Source organism: Hyla sarda, chromosome 5, assembly GCF_029499605.1.
Source record: "Hyla sarda isolate aHylSar1 chromosome 5, aHylSar1.hap1, whole genome shotgun sequence".
NCBI lineage: Eukaryota > Metazoa > Chordata > Amphibia > Anura > Hylidae > Hyla > Hyla sarda.
In genome coordinates this window covers 297,133,089-297,154,444 of record NC_079193.1, presented here as the reverse complement: position 1 = coordinate 297,154,444, position 21,356 = coordinate 297,133,089, and the positions used below count along the sequence as shown (strand labels likewise).

The 21,356-nt window shown below is 42.3% G+C and overlaps 1 protein-coding gene across 5 annotated transcripts in view; it reads left to right on the top strand.

Moving 5' to 3' along the window:
* The window catches only part of ASPH (aspartate beta-hydroxylase), a 193,660-nt gene that overhangs the window by 118,303 nt on the left and 54,001 nt on the right, over positions 1-21,356 (top strand). For all 5 annotated transcript variants that reach the window (XM_056522027.1, XM_056522024.1, XM_056522025.1 and 2 more), the window contains one exon: positions 19,516-19,601. In XM_056522027.1, coding sequence (XP_056378002.1) covers positions 19,516-19,601 — 86 coding nt within the window. The remainder of the gene's footprint in view (positions 1-19,515; positions 19,602-21,356) is intronic.

Below are 21,356 nucleotides of genomic sequence, written 5' to 3'. Positions count from 1 at the left end.
GGGGTGTGTATAGGAGACATCAGAGGAAATAGTTTCCATTCACTAGCTCAGGTACAAATGATATTTAGAGTTGGAGCCTTCATGGCATAAAACTGGAGAAAATAGCATATAACACAACTTCTCATGTGCATGACTCCTTATCCTTTGTTGAAAGGTAAATTGCATTACTTCAAAAATGTCACTTGACAACGCATGACATGCATGTTTGGCACAGCCGCCTGTGTTTTGGTGCTCCGTGCTGTACACGTATGTCCTGCTGGAGCTAAGCTCACTTTATAGACTGACATCAGCAATGTCATAATGAGATCTGCTAATACAGCCTTCCTCAGCATTGCATTAATCCATTTATAAATAAAAAAGCCACTCGTCCAATAAAAATGAGCCCATATACAGCCCCGTATATGGAAAAAAAAAGTTTAGTAAAATAAAACCAGCTTTGTACCTTGTTTATTGATGTAATCACACTAACTTAACAACATGCTAGTTTTACAATAAACTTTACTATTTTGCCGTACATTTTATGGTAAAATGAGGTGTGGTTACAAAGTACAATTGGTCCTCAAAAAAACAAGCCCTAGTGAGGGAATAAAAATGATCATAGCCCTGGCTATTTTGATTAAACATATACCTGAGGAGCTATATGAATCACTTCAGGTTGACACATTAGATTGAAGTTGCCAGATCCTGCTTATTTTGGTGGGGTACGCCAACAGACTTTCTAGTGAGTAGCAGCTTATATAAAGAGGCATAGCTGTAGTAGTGGGGGTAGGGGACAGGGAGCAACGTTCTAAACCAATGATGAAACGGGGAGTTTCTCAGACCACTGCAGGTGTCCCTGTAGGTAAATTGTATCACAACTCTGCCCAAATGGAGCTCGGTCAGCAAACATTAAGAAAATAGCAGGTAGACATTCTCTATACATAGTGGAACACCCTTTCGCTCCCTCTTTCATCCCTGTCACTCGTTGATTGACAGTGAGCAGGAAGCAGAGCCCTGTTTCAAAGTCTCGCACCTGCACAAGATTTGTATGCACAGCCCAGGTACGAGATTTAAAATGGCTCGCCTTGCAGCAGATTATCAATCAAATGGATGGGGTGCAGAGAGGTTTCAGCCCTCAGCATTTCCGCGCCTTGGGAACCACTCTTTGACACTTGCCACTGGAGCATAAAAGCCTTTTTAACATGGAGGCAAGAGACACATGGTACATATCACATATCTGTCTGTGCTTCCATAAAGTGTCACTGTCATAAAAAAAAAAAAAAAACTTGATATGTTCCAGTAACATGTCAAAAGTTTTGATAGGTCAACCTTTGGGTGCTGAGACCTTCACTAGCATGAGCAGGGAGAAGCACTCAGCCAAGTGCTTCTCTTCTCAGTACAGTTTTTCATATATTCAGGAGTTCACATAGAGTAGAAATGAAGATTTGTGATTTTTGCCCTATTCAGGTTATCTTTATAATCCTCTTGTGATATTTTTAGTTTTTTTCTTTCTCGTAGAGAGAAAAATGAAGGAGGTAGACCCTTTTTTCATGAATAATGTATTTGTTTTCTCCACTTATGTTCTTAAAATGTGTGGAATGACAAATAACACATAATCACAGATTGCACCATACTGTACATGGATCCATTTCTTGTAGTTTCATGGTAAACAGCCTAGTAATTTACATGAAGTATGTTTTTCCTTCCACGTGAAACGTCAGTTTTATTTTCTCCACAAATTTACATTTTGATGTGAAAGTTCCTTTCAGTTCTATGGGTTTATATGTGTACAAATGATTTCCATCTTACAATAATTGCATCCAGGCCTTAGATAAGGACTGATCATAAGGGATATGAGACAGTGGGGCAAAAAAGTATTTATTCAGCCACCAATTGTGCAAGTTCTCCCACTTAAAAACATGAGAGAGGCCTGTAATTGTCATGATAGGTATACCTCAACTATGAAATAATACATAAAATCACAGTCTGATTTTTAAAGAATTTGTGTGACAAAATTGAAAACAAAAAAACACCATTTTGTAAATTTTTCCACGCAGTGCATTTTTTTTGTTGTAAATATGACACCTTCTCTTTATTCTGTAGGTCCATACGATTAAAATGATACCCAACTTATATAGGTTTGATTTTGTCGTACTTCTGGAAAAAATCATAACTACATGCAGGAAAATGAATATGTTTAAAAATTTCCTTTTCTGACCCCTATAACTTTTTTATTTTTCTGCATATGAGGATGGCAGGAAACTAATTTTTTTGCACCATGATCTGAAGTTTTTATCAGTACCATTTCTGTTTTGATCAAACTTTTTTTATCGCTTTTTATTCATTTTTTTTAATGGTATAAAAAGTGACCAAAAATACGATATTTTGGACTTTGGAATTTTTTTTACGTGTACGCCCTTGACCGTGCAGTTTAACCCCTTAAGGACACATGACGTACTGGAACGTCATGTGTCCACTCCCGATCTATAACGCGGGGCCACGGCGTGGCCCCGCGTCATAGCGGTTCGGGCCCGGCCTCTAACAACGGCCGGGACCCGTGGCTAATAGCGCGCGGCATTGATCGCTGTGCCGCGCGCTATTAACCCTTTAGACGCGGCGTTCAAAGTTGAACGCCGCGTCTAAAGTGAAACCGAAAGCATGCCGGCTAGCTCAGTGGGCTGTTCGGGATAGCCGCGGTGAAATCGCGGCATCCCGAACAGCTGACAGGACAGCGGGAGGGCCCCTACCTGCCTCCTCGCTGTCCGATCGCCGAATGACTGCTCAGTGCCTGAGATCCAGGCATGAGCAGTCATGCGGCAGAATCATCGATCACTGGTTTCTTATGAGAAACCAGTGATCAATGTAAAAGATCAGTGTGTGCAGTGTTATAGGTCCCTATGGGACCTATAACACTGCAAAAAAAAAGTGCAAAAAAAAAGTGAATAAACATCATTTAACCCCTTCCCTATTAAAAGTTTGAATCACCCCCCCTTTTCCCATAAAAGAAAAAACACAGTGTAAATAAAAATAAACATAAATGGTATCGCCGCGTGCGGAAATGTCCGAATTATAAAAATATATCGTTAATTAAACCGCACGGTCAATGGCGTGCGCGCAAAAAAATTCCAAAGTCCAAAATAGTGCATTTTTGGTCACTTTCTATATCATGAAAAAATGAATAAAAAGCGATCAATAAGTCCTATCAATGCAAAAATGATACCGTTAAAAACTTCAGATCACGGCGCAAAAAATGAGCCCTCATACCGCCCCATACACGGAATGCATGAAGTTATGATTTTTTCCAGAAGTGCGACAAATTCAAACCTGTATAAGTAGGGTATCATTTTAATCATATGGACCTACAGAATAAAGGTAAGGTGTCATTTTTACCGAAAAATGTACTACGTAGAAACGGAAGCCCCCAAAAGTTACAAAATGGCGTTTTTTTTTTCAATTTTGTCTCACAATGATTTTTTTTCCCGTTTCACCGTAGATTTTTGGGCACAATGACTGACGTCATTACAAAGTAGAATTGGTGGTGCAAAAAATAAGCCATCATATGGATTTTTAGGTGCAAAATTGAAAGAGTTATGATTTTTTAAAGGCAAGGAGCAAAAAACGAAAATGCAAAAACGGAAAAACCCCCGGTCCTTAAGGGGTTAATTAATGATATATTTTTATAGTTTGGACATTTAGGCACGCAGCGATACCACATATGTTTTATATTTATTTACACTTTTTTAAATGGGAAAAGGGGGGTGATTCAAACTTTTATTAGGGGAGAGGTTAAATCATCTTTATCAACTTTTTTTTTTTTTTCCTCTTTTTTTTTTGCAATGTAGGCACCCTCCTCGTGTTCGTACAGCTGAATGGGACACTGCGGTGGTCCCGATCAGCCCGACTGAGCTGCCGGGAATGCTTTTTTTTTTAACTAGACACGGCGATCAACTTTTATCGCCATGTCAGAAGGGTTAATACCGGGCATCACCGTGTGACCCCGCGTTATATCGCGGGAGCCAGTGCAGGACATAAATATACGTCCTACGTTGTTAAGGGGTTAATAAAAAAAATTTGCATCTAACGGATGCTCATAACAATGTGTTTCAGAGATGTTGTGTCCATACCAGGAGTTGTTGAAAAGCATACAGTCATGGCCGTAAATATTGGCACCCTTCAGATTTTTCAAGAAAATGAAGTATTTCTCACAGAAAAGGATTGCATGAACACATGTTTTGCTATACACATGCTTATTCCCTTTGTGTGTTGGATATAAACAAAAAAAGGGAGGGAAAAAAGGAAATTGGACATAATGTCACACCAAACTCCAAAAATGGTCTGGACAAAATTATTGGCACCCTTAACTTAATATTTGGTTGTACACCCTTTGGAAAAAATAACTGAAATCAGTCTCTTCCTATAACCATCAATAAGCTCCTTACACCTCTCAGCTGGAATGTTGCACCACTATTCCTTTGCAAACTGCTCCAGGTCTCTCTTATTGGAAGGCGCCTTTTCCCAACAGCAATTTTAAGATCTCTCCACAGGTGTTCAATGGGATTTAGATTTGGACTCATTGCTGGCCACTTCAGAACTCTCTAGCGCTTTGTTTCCATCTATTTCTGGGTGCTTTTTGACGTATGTTTGGGGTCATTGTCCTGATCTTGGATGTAAACCCAGCTTTCTAACACTGGGCTGTACAGTGTGACACAAAATCTGTTAGTCATCCTCAGATTTCATGATGCCTTGCACACATTCAAGGCACCCAGTGCCAGAGGCAGCAAAGCAACCCAAAAACATCATTGAACCTCCACCATATTTCACGGTGTTCTTTGTAGGCCTCATTTCATTTTTGGTAAACAGTAGAATGATGTGCTTTACCAAAAAGCTCTATCTTGGTCTCAACTGTCCACAAGACGTTTTCCCAGAAGGATTTTGGCTTACTCAAGTTCTTTTGGCAAAATGTAGTCTTGCTTTTTTAGGTCTCTGTGTCAGCAGTGGGGTCCTCCTGGGTCTCCTGCCATTTCATTTAAATGTCATTGGATAGTTTGCGCTGACACTGATTCTCCCTGAGCCTGCAGGACATCTTTAATATCTTTTGGAACTAGTTTGGGGCTGCTTATCCACCATCCGGACTAACCTGCATTGACACCTTTCATCAATTTTCATGCCCAGGGAGATTAGCTACAGTGCCATGGGGTTGCAAACTTCTTGATAATGTTGCGCACTGTGGACAAAGGCAAATTTAGATCTCTGGAGATGGACTTGTAACCTTGATATTGTTGATATTTTTCCACAATTTTGGTTCTCAAGTCCTCAGGCAGTCCTCTTCTCCTCTTTCTGTTGTCCCTGCTTAGTGTGGCACACAATGCAAAGACTAAGTGAACGTCTCATTTTTATCTGCTTTCGGGTGAGATTTTTCGATTACCCACACCTGTTACTTGCCCCAGGTGAGTTAAAAAGGAGCATTACATGCTTTTCAGAATTTTGAAAGGGTGCCAATAATTTTGTCCAGCCCATTTTTGGAGTTTGGTGTGACATTATGTCCAATTTGCTTTTTTTCCTCCCTTTTTTGATTTAGTTCCAATACACACAAAGGGAATAAACATGTGTATAGCAAAACATGTGTTACTGCAATGCTTTTCTGTGAGAAATACTTAATTTTCTGGAAAAATGTCAGGGGTGCCAACATTTACGGCCATGACTGTATGTCATACGAGTTACGATGCCGTCTGGCTTGGCTGATTGGCAATACTCATTAGTAGCACCAACTGAAACAAATTGCTTGGTGCATCCTTAATATTTGTTAAAAGAATTTCTTTTAAGGGAAAAAATGTCTTATCCCCTAACCACGGCACTGGCTCTGGAGATCAGAGGGGGTCCCAGCAGTCAGAACCCCCCCCACCCTTGCCACAATCAGACATATATGTGGTTGGTGGATAAATTATCTTTCAGTGGACAACCCCTTTGTTATCACTGATTTTAAGGGTCTAAAACAACCAATGGGGATTTTAACAGTGAATGGGGACCATTAGCTTTAAACAACTTTACAAGTGGCTTATAGGTGATTCGCTGATAGAAAAGTGCTGCAAAGGTGCCCGCCAGTTTTACATTTGAGGTTACTTTTGATGATTGTATTGTCTCTGAGGTTATATTGTCCACTTTATTATTGACAGGGTTTATTAGGATTTGTAAACAGCCTATCTATTGTTATTTGAGAATACAGTAATACCATATCTAATAAAAAGGCACTGAGGGTTAATCTGTTCCTAAAGTGTCCAGTAGGTGGCCACAGGAATCCAGTTTTCTGTGTGCCGTTTCCTTATGGAACATTTTTCAGGTGCTTTGTAACTACAGTGGATCCATCTGCTTTTTATTCCTTCCACCTACGCCTTTTGCATATGCATTGCAAATAAATGTTAGGATTTTGTGCACTTTGCATATCTGATAAGAATAATTAGGAAAATCTGTCTGCCTTATCCAAATGCCTGTTTAAAAGAAAAATCCTTCTGTGTGGGAACATGGTAAAACAAAACAAAAAAAAACACACTGTACTTGTGCTGCTGCTTTAGCACTGCTACCACTCCAGCGTCCCCAGCAGCCGAAGTGCTGCAATGACATACGTTTCCCATGTAACACTGCTGGCCTCAGCGGTCTTTACCTGCATGTACATAATTCATGCTTTGTAAATTTGAGTTGCTTTCTTATTTTTCCCACAAAAGTTGCTGAGCAGAAATTGCGCGCACACATTGTGATGAAAAAATTAATCACATCCAGTCACACAATATATTTGTGATATGTTCTTTTTCAGATGTGCCAGGTCTTCAACCCATCACTGGGAAGGAGGGGGTGGGCTTATCAGTGAGAAGATATCATTAAAGGGCACTCTGCTGCTCAGCGTTTGGAACAAACTGTTCCGAACGCTGGAGCCGGCCTTGGGAGCTCGTGACTTCATAGCCCCGCCCCATCATGACATCACGTCCCACCCCCTCAATACAAGTCTATGGGAGGAGGCGAGATAGATGCCATGTCCCCTCCCATAGATTTGCATTGAGGGGGCGGGGCTTGATGACTTGAGGGGGCGGGGCTATGGCGTCACGAGCTCCCGGCTCCAGCGTTCGGAACAGTTTGTTCCAAACGCTGAGCAGCGAAGTACCCCTTTAACACAAGTAGACTTTTTTTCAATATATTTTTTATACAGTAAGTGTTTTATAAATGATCACAGCATTAGAGCTTGTTCACACTGTGGGCATGCTTCCATAAAGGGAGCTCCATCCGTCAGTCAATGGAAGGACTCGAGTTGAGCAGAGAAAAAAATAGTGCATGTTCTATTTTTTTTTCTCTGCTCTCCTCTTGTAAATTATCTTCTGACGGGCCCTATTCAAGTCAGTGGGATCCATCGGGAATCATTTGTGCTCCAACCAGTTCAAAGTCCATCTTGCGCAAAAAAAAAGAAAAAGATAAGCTGAACTGTGCATGTACTGTGCAAAAAAAAAATGTAAAAAATGGACTAGTCTAGGCTAAGTTTCTACTTTTTTTTTTTTTTTTGGGGGGGATGCCAATTCTGCCACATGGCCTTTTTTCAGCCCAAAAAACGCTGCTGCCAGATGTTAGCTGTAAATCAATGAGAAATCACAAAACTCTTATTCCACTTGGTGTTTTTCACTTTGGCGTTTTTTTTTTTACTATCCCTTTGCCGTTTTTTCACAATTTTTTGGCGATTTTCAGCTCCTTGGTGGTTTTCCAAAATCGCAGCATGTTGAGCCACTGGAGATTTTTTTTAGTCAAAATCGTGGCGTTTTTCTCCCATAGAAGTCTATGGAAGTGAAAAAACGCCAAGAAAAACTGTGTTTTTTTTTTCCGGACTTTAGCGATCCAAAAAAGTGATGGAGATACCTTTTTTAATGAAATTTCATAGGGTACCAGAAAAAAATAAAAAGGATACAGTAGTGAAGGAAAAAATCTTTTTTATAACAACATTTTTATAAATTTTTAAAACAGGGATCAATTTATGTGGGCGGGCGGGGATATAAAAATGTAGCTGACAATAATAAAAATGTAGTGTGTGTGTGTGAACTTTTTTTTATTAAGGGTCAACGATCTTATATGCTCTAGATATATGAAAGATGTTGGCACAAAAGTCAGTTCTGATTTATAGTTCACATTTCACTGGGCATAAATAATGTATCTAGATAATAATAATGATGATTACTATGAGCTCGCGTGCACTGATTTATATATAGGCATACAATGTCAGCATAACCAGAAGATACTTGCAATAACATTATATGCCTATATATAAATCAGTGCTCGCGAGCTCATAGGCGCTGGATGCGCTAGTAATCATCATTATCTACACATTTATTATGCCCAGTGAAATGTGGACCATTAAACAAATAAATGGTTCATTAATGGTTCTATATTATCATTTTATCTTCATTTTTTTTTACATAACTTGGACTATTATTTCATATTCTTCATGTAAACATAACCTAACAGCATTGAAAAGAAGATAGTCTAGCATAATCCATAGATAAAATCCAAGTGTATAAAATTAAGAATTTTACATTTAAAATAATTCTATAATTAAGCTTTTTATGAGATTTTTTAAAGATTATTCTTTAATTTGATGAATTTTCAGCAGTTACGAGTAGGCGAATTCATGGGGTATTCTGGCCATAGGCATCTTATCCCCTATCGGTTGTCACACCCCCTCCCATAGACATTAATGAAGGGGTGTGGCGTGACGTCACGTCTCCAGTCCCGGAAACACGGAGGTGTCCGAGACTGGAGCAGCATCCTGGCAGAGAATGGCAGGTGCTGCACGGAGATCGCCGCGGGCCCCCTGCGATCAGACATCTTATACCCTATTCTTTGGATAGAGGATAAGATGTCTATGGCTGGAATACCCCTTTAATCCAGTGATGAAGATGCTAAATCATAGAATGCTGCAGAATCTCGTAATATCTTATAGAACTTTTTATTGGACAGTATTTTCTAGAGCCAAGCTTTCATGAGTCCTCCCTTTATCAAGAGAAATGATTTTGACTTGATAAAGGGAGAACTTCCGAAAGCTTGTCTCTACAAAATACTGTTAGACTGGGTTTACATACTGTATATGCGTCTTTTGGCATCTTTTCATACCGAATACCGACATTTTTGTGCTGCATGATATGAATTTTAACCCATACCGCAATACCGGTTGGGCCCCTCCCCTTCGGGAATGAATGAATGAGCCCAGCGCTGCGTTGGCCCCACATCGGGGAACTAATCACAAGTCACCCGCGAGCGCTGTTCTGCCCCCCAATTAATTATCAGCCCTGCACTGTCCGGGCATGCTGGGAGTTGTAGTTTTGCAACATCCGGAGGTCGGCAGGTTGAAGACCACTGCTCTATATTGTGCAGTATCCCTATGCCCGGGCTGCAAAAAATAAACAAAATAAACTTTAACTCACCTCCCTTTGATCCGGTACCGGCCTCATCTGCTTCCTAGTGTATGGAACGTCGGACAACCGTCAGCCTATCACCGGCCGCAGCGATGTTCCACCTCGGCCGCTGATAGGCTGACCCCACTGTCATGTAAGAAGCCGCCCAGAGCTTCTTACATGACAGTGGGCTCAGCCTATCAGCGGCCGATACGGAACATCACTGCGGTCGGTGAAAGGCTGACGGCTCTCCGACGTTCCTGCCCCTAGCGTAAGGCCGACGTCGGAACATGTGTGTTTATTTTGTTTACCTTGTGTCTGCGCCGGTGGCGGCAACAAACAGCACGGGGAGGGCAGCAGGTGACATGTGAGTATTTACCCCGATGGGGGCAGCGCTGTGCTGATAATAAATTTTTGTTTGGGGGGGGGGGGGGGGGGGCAGAATAGCGCTGGGCTGATAATTAATTTTTGTTGGGGGGGCAGAATATCACAGCGCTGGGCTGATAGTTAATTTGTAGGGGGGAGGTGGAAATACCGTTATATACCGTGGAACCACCTAAAGTTACAAAAATACCGTGATACGCAGATTTGGTCATACCGCCCAGCCCTACGACGGATGGAAACTGATGCTTAAACTGATCCCATTAATATGAATGGGACAGTTCAAAATCATCCAGTGTCTCAGTTTGGACGTCGGTTGGTTGGACTCGCCGTACTGGCACAGGACAGGGGAACGCATCTTGCTGCAATCTCCTGTCCGACGTTCAGAAAAATGGACGCCGGATGCTACACAACTGATGCATGTTGGCATCAGTTGCGTCAAGATTTAGGCTGTGTGTTCAAATCCCGTACTCCGGACATATGTAATTCTAGCCCAAGTCCAATAAAAAAGGTATTACAGGATTCGGCAACATTCTATGATTTTGCATGGGTTTTATCTGTGGATTGTGCAGGATTATCCTCTCGGCTGTACCCATATAGCACCTAGTCAACAAACATACACTAGACCTATGCATACAAAGATTATTTTATGGAGAGATTTTTTTTAGTTATGCCTTTAGAAACGGACAGTTTAGCTTTTGCTATATATTTGAGTCTTGGGAATTATATAATCACATCTTGCTCATCTTCTCACCCGGGTTGTGTATTGTTTATGCCGTCTACTTCATGAATGGGTGGATCCATTGGCTGGCACATTGTGTGTCGGATGAGGTTTACCATCCCAGCCATTACCCACTAAACACTTAATTACACCTCGCTAATGAGCTATTTACATAATTCTAGATAAATGTTGAATTACTGGGAATGAAGAAATTAGCATGCGCTGGATTAATCCATTGCTGAAAGAAAATCAATATTTAATGACATGGAAATTATCAGCTTTTTCACGTTTTTTGCTAATTAGGCCTAATAATAATAAATTAGATTACAAAGAGCGTTACTCTGTTCTTTAAGAATTCTTATCAATTGTCTTAATGAGACAAAATGGTAATTAAACTGGCATGGGATTTGTTAAACTTATTTTGTGCATCCAGTGACTTTAAGATTCTCTATTGGCTGTATACATTAGATTAACCCTTTAAGAACGCAGGGTTTTTCAGTTTTTGCATTTTGTTTTTTTCCTTCTAAAAATAACACTTTCAATGTTGCATCTAAAAATCCATATGATGGCTTATTTATTGCGCCACCAATTCAAATTTTTAATGACATCAGTCATTTTACCCCAAAGTCTATGGCAAAATGGAAGAGAAAATGCCATTTTGTAAGTTTTGGGGGCTTCCGTTTCTACACAGTACATTTTTCGATAAAAATTACACATTATCTTTATTCTGTAGGTCCATACGGTTAAAATGATACCCTACTTATATAGGTTGGATTTTGTATTACTTCTGAAAAAAAATCATAACTACATGCAGTAAAATTTATACGTTTAAAATTGTCCTATTCTGACCCCTATAACTTTTTTTTATTTTTCCATGTACAGGGCGGTATGAGGGCTCATTTTTTTGCACTATGATCTGAAGTATTTTTTGTTTTGATCAGACTTTTTAATCCCTTTTTATTCATTTTTTATGGTATAAAAAGTGACCAAAAATACGCTATTTTGGACTTTGGAATTTTTTTGCACATACGCCATTGACCAGGCGGTTTAATTAATTATATATTTTTATAGTTCTGATATTTACGCACGCGGCAATACTACATATGTTTATTTTTATTTACAGTTTTTTTTATTGGGAAAAGGGGGGTAATTCAAACTTTTATTAAGGAAGGGGGTTAAATCATCTTTATTAACTTTTTTTTTCACTTTTTTTTGCAATGTTATAGCCCCCATAGAGGACTATAACATACAGTACATTAATTCAATATACTAATCACAGCCATTGCATTGCAATGGCAGGGATCAGTGTTATCGGCGATTGATTGCTCAAGCCTGGATTTCATGCTTTGAGCAATCAATCGCCGATCGGACGTGCATGAGGCAGGTAAGGCACCCTCCTATTGCATTCTAGCTGATCGGGACATCGCGATTTCACTGTGGTGGTCCCGATCAGCCCGACTGAGCTGCAGGGAAGCTTTTACCTTCACTTTAGACGAGCGATCAACTTTGATTGCCGCATCTAAAGAGTTAATTCCAGACATCAGCCCGATTGTGGATGTCTGGCATTAGCCACGGGTCCTGGTTGCTTATAGCAACCGAGACCCACCGGGTATGATGCGTGCTCACCTGCTGAGCGTGTGTCATACCTCGGGAGCCACTTATGGACGTTTATAAACGTCAAACATCCAGTGTGAATGGCGAACTCCCTACTCTGTCCGGGCATCCTGGGAGTTAAGTAATACTTTTTCTTCTCCATCCTGCTCAGACCATCATGATGATTTTTTCTGGCTACGACTCCTCTCTGCAGAACCTGTCGGAAAAAACAATTTCAGGCTCCGCATTTTTCCATGACTTATAATGCCCCAAACCGTAATAATAGGTGACACGAGTAGGTAAGACCCTCCGAAGAGAGTTGCCCCTGTAGGTAAATCCGCCAGAAAGCTGTCCACTGTATGAAAACCCCTATATAAGCTATGTAGATAGTAGGTAGCCCCCCTATTAGCATGGTAGTAAATCCCCATATTAGCTGGGCAGGAAAGTGGTAGATAGTCCCCCAGGTACGCAGCAGTTCCCCCACATAAGGTGGGCAGCAGTGCCCCCACATAAGGTGGGCAGGAGTTCCCCCACACAGAGGTTCCCTCCTGTCACTTCAGCAGGGGTTCTGATGCAGGCGGCACCTCTCAGGGTAGAAAAATTAACCCTAAGGTTAACACTGAAGAATTGGGGAGGAATTCTCGCTTAAAAATTCCGCCATTGAATTTCCTTTTTTTTTTCCTGCACGGAACTCCGTGTGGAAAATGTAGGAGGAAACTGTTATTTTTTATTTATTTTTTATATTTTTTGCTTTCCCACAATTTAGAATTTCCCTTTTTTAATTTTTTTAATTTTTTTTATTTTTTCGGCGAAAAAAATAAAAATAACATTGTGGTCTATGGGGATTTACACGCGGATTTTGCATGAAGAACGAACATGTTCGTTCTTCATGCGGAACGGAATTTATCATCGGAATTTCGCATGCGGAAATTCATCAGTGTGAAGACAGGAGCGGAATTCAATTCAAATCAATGGGGTTTGGCACTGCTGAATGAATTGGAGAGGAAAAAGCGAGCGGAATTACTCTTGGAAATTCCTCTCCAATTCCTCAGTGTGAACATATCCTTACCCACCCTCATTTGCGACGGTCGGGGTTTTTGTTTAAAGTCCCATGCAAGTCTTTGGGAAATGTATGTTCAAGCATAACTTCCAAATGCCCAGAGATATTTTGATTAAACCTAGTACACATGTTACTTTTATGTCAAATAAAAATATGATAGTCAAATTAACCCTAACCTACCCCCTTATGTGAATGATGGGGTTTTTACTGAGTAAACATGTGTGTAGGGCTATAGAGGTGCTAGCAGCACGCCAACATTTAAACAGTATTTGTCGTGAGTAAAAAATGTTTGCAATAACTCACATTTTTTTTCCGGAAGATTCTTCCGGCTTTATTTTCCTTATTTCATATTGCACATAGACAGTCTCGCAGCACTTGGTAAGTTACATTAGCAGCGATATCTGTGCTTTCACCAGTCATGGCACAATGTTGATGGGGTTTTTGTCATAGGTCCCATGCAAGTATATAGGACTTCCAGTACCTTACTCCAAGCTCTGCTCTGCATCTCCTGGTTAGTCAGTCAGGCCACACCCCTTCTGCATGCCACACCCCATCTCACAAAGCCACACCCACCATTTAAGCCACACTGGTTTTATTTTCTACCTTTTTTGTGCATTGGTCCGGTTTGCAAGTCATGCCCACTTCCACAAAACCACACCTCCTTCTATTTTCTGCCTACAATCTCTTCATCACAACTCAGCCCCACCTGAGGACGTAATATAAGTATTAGATGTGAGGTCGGGATATGAGGACAAGTACTTCCTCCAATGTTGCTTTTCCTCCCCCACAGCAATTAGGTAGGAAAAACCGGGCAAAGCTGGGTACTCATCTAGTATTAGATAAGTCATGGACAGGGAATGTGTAAACAGACAATGAACTATTGTTTAGATCAAGTTTTTATGTTAAATATATTCTTTATGACTTTTAATTTATTTATTTTTTCTAATTTTTCATTTTATTGTCTATATTATAAAGTAATCCCTGCCATTTTCAGAATGGCCACTAGGCCTACAACTAAGCTGAGGCTTCCTGTACTGTATGTGATGATAAGGAGAAGGCTGCTGGAAAGTGATTTGTAAAGAATTACAGCGAAAGGTGTCACAAGTGTACAGAAAAGACAGTAGCAGATTAGCCGCCCCTCCCCATAGAATGACATCTGCACAGGTCAAAGAGCATGCTTGGTATAAATTAATGTAATGTTCAGCTCACCTTCCAGACTGTGGTGCGTGGACCTGCACCCGGCAAGGTGCTAGCAAGAACAGGAGCAAGGAAAGGTGATCGGGCACTTAACACAAACTTGCAGCTTTATTTGGTTCCGTATCAAAAGACTTCACACAGTAAAAACAATCACTCCACTGTCATGCGCGTTTCAAGCACATGCGTGCGCTTCATCGGTTACAAGCCTGCTCCATACAAAGAAAAGAGTCTGTAGATGTTCATTGTGTGTATGCCCATGGGACTTGCTGTAAAGCATATTACTTAATGCAGTTAGAAATTGCCTAGGCAGCATGGCAACCTCTGTAGTGATGTAATAAAATTTACAATCAGAAAGTAGAAACAGATTACAAAAAAAATGTTTCAGTATCTGGCTAAAAATCTAGGTGACACATTACCTTTAACTGCCCTGGGAGGGGGAGGGGAGCACTTGGTTATTCTCCCTGCCTTTAAAGCATACCTGTCAGATCCCCCCCCCCCCCCCAAAAAAAAAAAAAAAACTGTTACATGTTACTCAGTACCTTATCCTGATCATGTACATGTAATTTTTATGCATCTCATTTCACTAAGAAATTGCATATTATAACTGCTCAATGTCTTTTTGATCTTGTCAAAGGGAGGGGGCATGCACTGTGATGACTTCTCCCCCCCCCCCCCCCCTCACTCTGCTGACTCACTTCTCTTGGAGGTGTCTGGCAGCCCTGCTCTGTAACACTTTCCTCTCTGGTTTTATGCTGTAAACACACACACACACACACAATGATTATTGGAGATTGCCTGTACTCTACCACCAAAGACAATATGGTGAGTGTATAACTTACATTTTACTAAATTAATGCAAATGTTTAGTGCTAAGAAGTGGTTTTCTATGTCATTCATGTGTATCATTCTTTGCCAGTCCTGTAATGCTGGGACTTATAGTTTTGGAATAGTTGGAGGTACAGTGTTTGCAGCTGTGTTGCCTTCAGCTGTGTGCCTATAGCTTTTGCAAACCTACAACTCCCAGCATGCCCAGGCATCCTTTGACTATCCAGGCATGCTTGGAGTGATATTTTTGCAATAGGCAGACCTAACGAAGGAGGGAGCCCCTCCGAAACGCGTTGTCCATCTGACACTGATTCTTTTTATGACTATACACTAAAAAGTTATCACCATCCTCTGAACTATCTCCGATTGCTAATTTCATCCCGCCGGTGAAGCGCTGCAGTGCCGAAATTGTTACCCACGGGAAGGATAGGAGACCCTTGCCGGGATTCCTACCTCCCACACATACTACAAAGTTTTCAGAAGGGCATCCAAATGAATATGAAATATGCAAGATCTTAGTTATAAAAACAGGCTGTCAAAACTAAATGTATTCACCCTGGTGAAGAGAAAGCTGAGGGGGGATAGGATATATTTATACAAATATGTAAATGACTACTATCAGTACTAAGGTGATAGGTTGTTGTTTTTGCAGACCACACAATAAACATGTGCTAACTATTTGCAGTTGGAGGAAATGCAGTTTCATCAAAAAGTTTTAAATCATTACTTTAATACAGTGTACCTGTCATTAAAGAAAAATGTTGACATGTTCTTGGGACATTCAATGCAAAGGGTTCCAATGAGACTGTTAGATGCACAGACTGACCAGGAGGACAAAGTCCCAGCAGATTTCTAAATGTTTAAACAGAATATGTCCAGCATCCACTTAAAAAACACATAGGGGGAGCATCATATTTAGTGACTTTTATGTATCTTTTGATATAGACAGTTTCACTCTTTTGGCCTACCCGTAGAACTTTTTCTTTTTGACCGTGCAGTGGCCACGTTTTGATCATTTGCGACTTTTGTCAAAAGTCGCTATTTTGTGCGCAAAGGTACTTTTTTAGGCGCAAAGCTAAACCACCTACCAGTAGGCTTGAGAATAATTTCTACCTTCCGCAATTCAACCTTCAACCTCTTGTGGACGACAGCGTTCCACTCCCCTTCTATGACGCGCTCAGGAGCTGAACGCAGGTCATAGCTGGGTGGTCCTGTCGGCTATCTGCCACCAGGACCCATCTCTAATGCCAGACATCACCGATCACGGTGATGCCGGCTTTAACCCCTTAGACACAACAATCAAATTTGATTGTAGCATCCAAAATGCAAGTAAAAATGTCCCAGCATCTCTGTGAAAGTAAGTAAAAACACCTAACCTGCCAAATCCAGGACCCATGAAAGTGTCTACTTCCCTCCCTCACAAGCATCTAGAAAAAGTGTATGTTGAAGAGCTTTTCCCACCACAGCAGAGCTGCGCAAAATTCATCATCCTGCTGCACCTTCTTGATAAATAAGATGCGCGCTAGTCAAACCCACCACCCAAATAAACGTGGGGAAATAGCTCTACCGTAGACATTCTTTGATAAATTTGGGCTCTACATTAGCTATTGTACAATGTCTTTGCTGGAATAAATTCACAAGTCCCAAGGTGGATGCTGGACATATTTTATTAAGACCTTTAGATGTCTGAGAGACAAGATTTTATCGGTTAGGTCTGAGTGTTCAGATACCGACTGATCACAAGAATGATCAGCGCAAGAAGTGCGTAGCCGCACGCTTCTCATCCCTCTCTGTGTCTGTGAGACCAGAATGTTCCCATAGACATACATTATGAGTCTATCCTGGTCACTTGACACTTCTCCCAGCTCTCTTGATCATTCGGGGTCTGAACCCTCAGACCCAAACAGAAAAACTTTTGATATGTCTTTACGACATATCCTAGGACAGATACATTCTTAGAACAAAAAATTATTAATGCACATGAATAAATATAGAATCCTCTTCCCTTCATTTACCCATAACTTTTACCTTTACCTTGATGGACATGTCTTTTTTCTACCGTACTTACTATGTAACTATGGCAGTGCCCATTTAACATCTGAGCTGTAAAGTAATGGGTCTTGCTCCACCTTTATTTTGTTATGGCTACAAGTGTAGATAGATTTAAGTAAAGGTTATAGATTTTTCTTGAAAAATACAGGATACAATTTTACCGGTATTGATTTACAGTGGGGTCCATTCGGGTTCTGCCGTGGTGTCCATTTTTTTTGACAAAATTAATAGCAGTTTTGTTATCATTAAATCTGACAGAATATGCAGGAGGAATTGAGCCTCTGATGCCAATGTGAACATATTATATGGAGAACATTTTAGTGTGTGTCTGCACTGTGCACATACAGGGTGGTGCATCATACACTGCTCAAAAAAATAAAGGGAACACTTAAACAACACAATGTAACTCCAATCAATCACACTTCTGTGAAATCACACTGTCCACTCAGGAAGCAACGCTGATTGACAATCAATTTCACATGCTGTTGTGCAAATGGAACAGACAACAGGTGGAAATTATAGGCAATCAGCAAGACATCCCCAATAAAGGAGTGGTTCGGCAGGTGGTATCCACAGACCACTTCTCAGTTCCTATGCTTCCTGGCTGATGTTTTGGTCACTGTTGAATGCTGGCGGTGCTTTCACTCTAGTGGTAGCATGAGACGGAGTCTATGACCCACACAAGTGGTTCAGGTAGTGCAGCTCATCCAGGATGGCACATCAATGCGAGCTGTGGCAAGAAGGTTTGCTGTGTCTGTCAGCGTAGTGTCCAGAGCATGGAGGCGCTACCAGGAGACAGGCCAGTACATCATTAGACGTGGAGGAGGCTGTAGGAGGGCAACAACTCAGCAGCAGGACCACTACCTCCGCCTTTGTGCAAGGAGAAGCAGGAGGAGCACTGCCAGAGCCCTGCAAAATGACCTCCAGCAGGCCACAAATGTGCATGTGTCCACTCAAACGGTCAGAATCAGACTCCATCAGGGTGGTATGAGGGCCCGACGTCCACAGGTGGGGGATGTGCTTGCAGCCCAACATCGTGCAGGACGTTTGGCATTTGCCAGAGAACACCAAGATTGGCAAATTCGCCACTGGCACCCTGTGCTCTTCACAGATGAAAGCAGGTTCACACTGAGCATGTGACAGACATGACAGAGTCTGGAGACAACGTGGAGAACGTTCTGCTGCCTGCAACATCCTCCAGCATGACCGGTTTGGCGGTGGGTCAGTAATGGTCTGGGGTGGCATTTCTTTGGGGGGCCGCACAGCCCTCAATGTGCTTGCCAGAGGTAGCCTGACTGCCATTAGGTACCAAGATGAGATCCTCAGACCCCTTGTGAGACCATATGCTGGTGCGGTTGGCCCTGGGTTCCTCCTAATACAAGACAATGCTAGACCTCATGTTGCTGGAGTGTGTCAGCAGTTCCTGCAAGAGGAAGACATTGATGCTATGGACTGGCCCGCCCATTCCCCAGACCTGAATCCAATTGAGCACATTTGGGACATCATGTCTCGCTCTATCCACCAACGCCATGTTGCACCACAGACTGTCCAGGAGCTGGCGGATTCCTTAGTCCAGGTCTGGGAGGACATCCCTCAGGAGACCATCCGCCAACTCATCAGGAGCATGCCCAGGCCTTGTAGGGAGGTCATACGGGCACGTGGAGGCCACACACACTACTGAACCTCATTTTGACTGGATCAGCCTGTAGTGTGGTTTTCCACTTTGATTTTGAGTGTGACTCCATATCCAGACCTCCATGGGTTGATAAATTTGATTTCCATTGATCATTTTTTGTGTGATTTTGTTGTCAGCACATTCAACTATGTAAAGACGAAAGTATTTCATACGATTAGTTCATTCATTCAGATATAGGATGTGATATCTTAGTGTTCCCTTTATTTTTTATTTTTTTAGCAGTGTACGTATTTATCTCCCCGTTTGTTTTTGTCTCTTTTTGATAATTATCTTTTAAATATCACAAGTGAAAGTTATATTGTAGCATTGTTTATAGTTTGTACATAAATGTTTTACTGTTTGAACATAAAACAATCTATTTCTAGTGGTCACTGCAAACAGGCAGAACTGTATGTTATAACTCTGCATATTTGCATTTGAGAAAAGGGTTGGAGCTCTGTATTGGACAAAAGACACTTTAATCCCATTTAACATATACTAAGAAATGAATCAGAATGGGATTGTGGATCACTTTAAGCATGGAGCTATCTGTGTATTACTTGTATGTTGAACCTGAAATGATTCATAGATTGTATATGTCTCTTTACAGCCAAGAAAAAGAAGCCCAAACTATTAAACAAGTTTGATAAAACAATAAAGGCTGAACTCGATGCTGCTGAAAAACTACGGAAAAAGGCAAGTCGTTATGACATTTCTTATACAAAACCCACCTCCCCACCAGGATTATGGGGCCAAACATTGCTGGTGCACTGTAAGGGAATATCTGTCTGATAGGATGTTCTGAGAGTTGCACAGATCTTATGCCCAGGGCCGTTTGAAGGAATTTGGGGGCCCCAAGCAAAATGGACATGTAGCCTTCCCCCCCCCCCCCCTTGATGTTCACGCACGTCACGCTCTAGGGCCGGCCCTTGAATTCTGGGAGCGCGACGTGAGCGAACGTCCATACGAGGCCCCCACATTAGGTGCAGCAGAGTACCCCCCACATTAGGTGCAGCAGAGTACCCCCCAAATTAGGTGCAGCAGAGTTCCCCCCCACATTAGGTGCAGCAGAGTTCCCCCCCAGATTAGGTGCAGCAGAGTTCCCCCCCACATTAGGTGCAGCATAGTTCCCCCCACATTAGGGGCAGCATAGTTCCCCCCACATTAGGTGCAGCAGAGTTCCCCCCACATAAGGTGCAGCAGAGTTCCCCCCACATAAGGTGCAGCAGAGTTCCCCCCCCCACATTGGGTGCAGCAGAGTTCCCCCCCCCCACATTGGGTGCAGCAGAGTTCCCCCACATTAGGTGCAGCATAGTTCCCCCCACATTAGGTTGGCAGTGTCCCCCCACATTAGGTTGGCAGTGTTCCCCCCACATTAGGTTGGCAGTGTTCCCCCCACATTAGGTAGGCAGTCCCCCCCCCCACATTAGGCTGGAAGTATTCCCCCCCCCCCCACGTTAGGTAGGCAGTGTTCCCCCCACATTAGGCTGGCAGTGTTCGCCCACATTAGGCTGGTTGTGTTCCCCCACATTAGGCTGGCAGTGTTCCCCCACATTAGGTAGGCAGTGTTCCCCACAGACATACAGCCTCCAGCCATATACAGTATATGGCTGGAGGCTGTATGCCTGTGTACTTCCCCACTTCAGTGCTCCGACCACCACTCCTCCGGTCCGGCCATAGCATTAGTTCCCGTGACCGAAGAAGTGGTGGTCGGAACACCAAAGATGACGTCCCGCTGGTCACTTACCAAGCTGGCCAGCCCACGTCTTCCTCCTCCTCGATGCTCCGGCCTTCTGCGCCTCCGTTGTTATGGCTGCACGCACTGGACGTCAGTGATGTCCTGGCGTGTGCTATCTAACGGCGGCCCCTGCATTTTTAAACTTAACGCAGGGCCGCAGAGAGTTAACGGGGGCAACCCTGTGTCCTGAAAACATCTTTCGGGACACAGGGATGTCCTTGATAGTGATGGGGGGGAATTGCCCCGTCACTACAGGACGGGCAAGCACCGGCTCTGCTCCGGGCCCCTGGCCAGCTCGGGGCCCCTAGCAATTGCTTGGTTTGCCTGTCCTGTAGCGATGGGCCTGCTTATGCCTCATCCCTACAATGAATAAATGGAGCACTGGCCTTGCAACTGTGATGCTCTAAATTCTCTTTGAAGACATTTTTATTCCATTTTCATGATCATTGAGGGTCCCAGCAATCAGATCCCCCACCAATCAGCTTATTATTCCTTTAGCTGTGGACAGGGGTACACTTTTCGTGTGGGGTATACATGTACATTTTTCTTTTGAGGACACTTCAGGGACATTGCACACGTGTTTGGGGACTCATGTAAGTAGGGTTCCTCCATATGTACACATCTGCCAGAGCTATCCACCAATGTTGGTCTAAGTTAGCGCTCAGGAGATTTCTGTATATTGCGTCACAACAAGAACATAAGTGATCCCATTC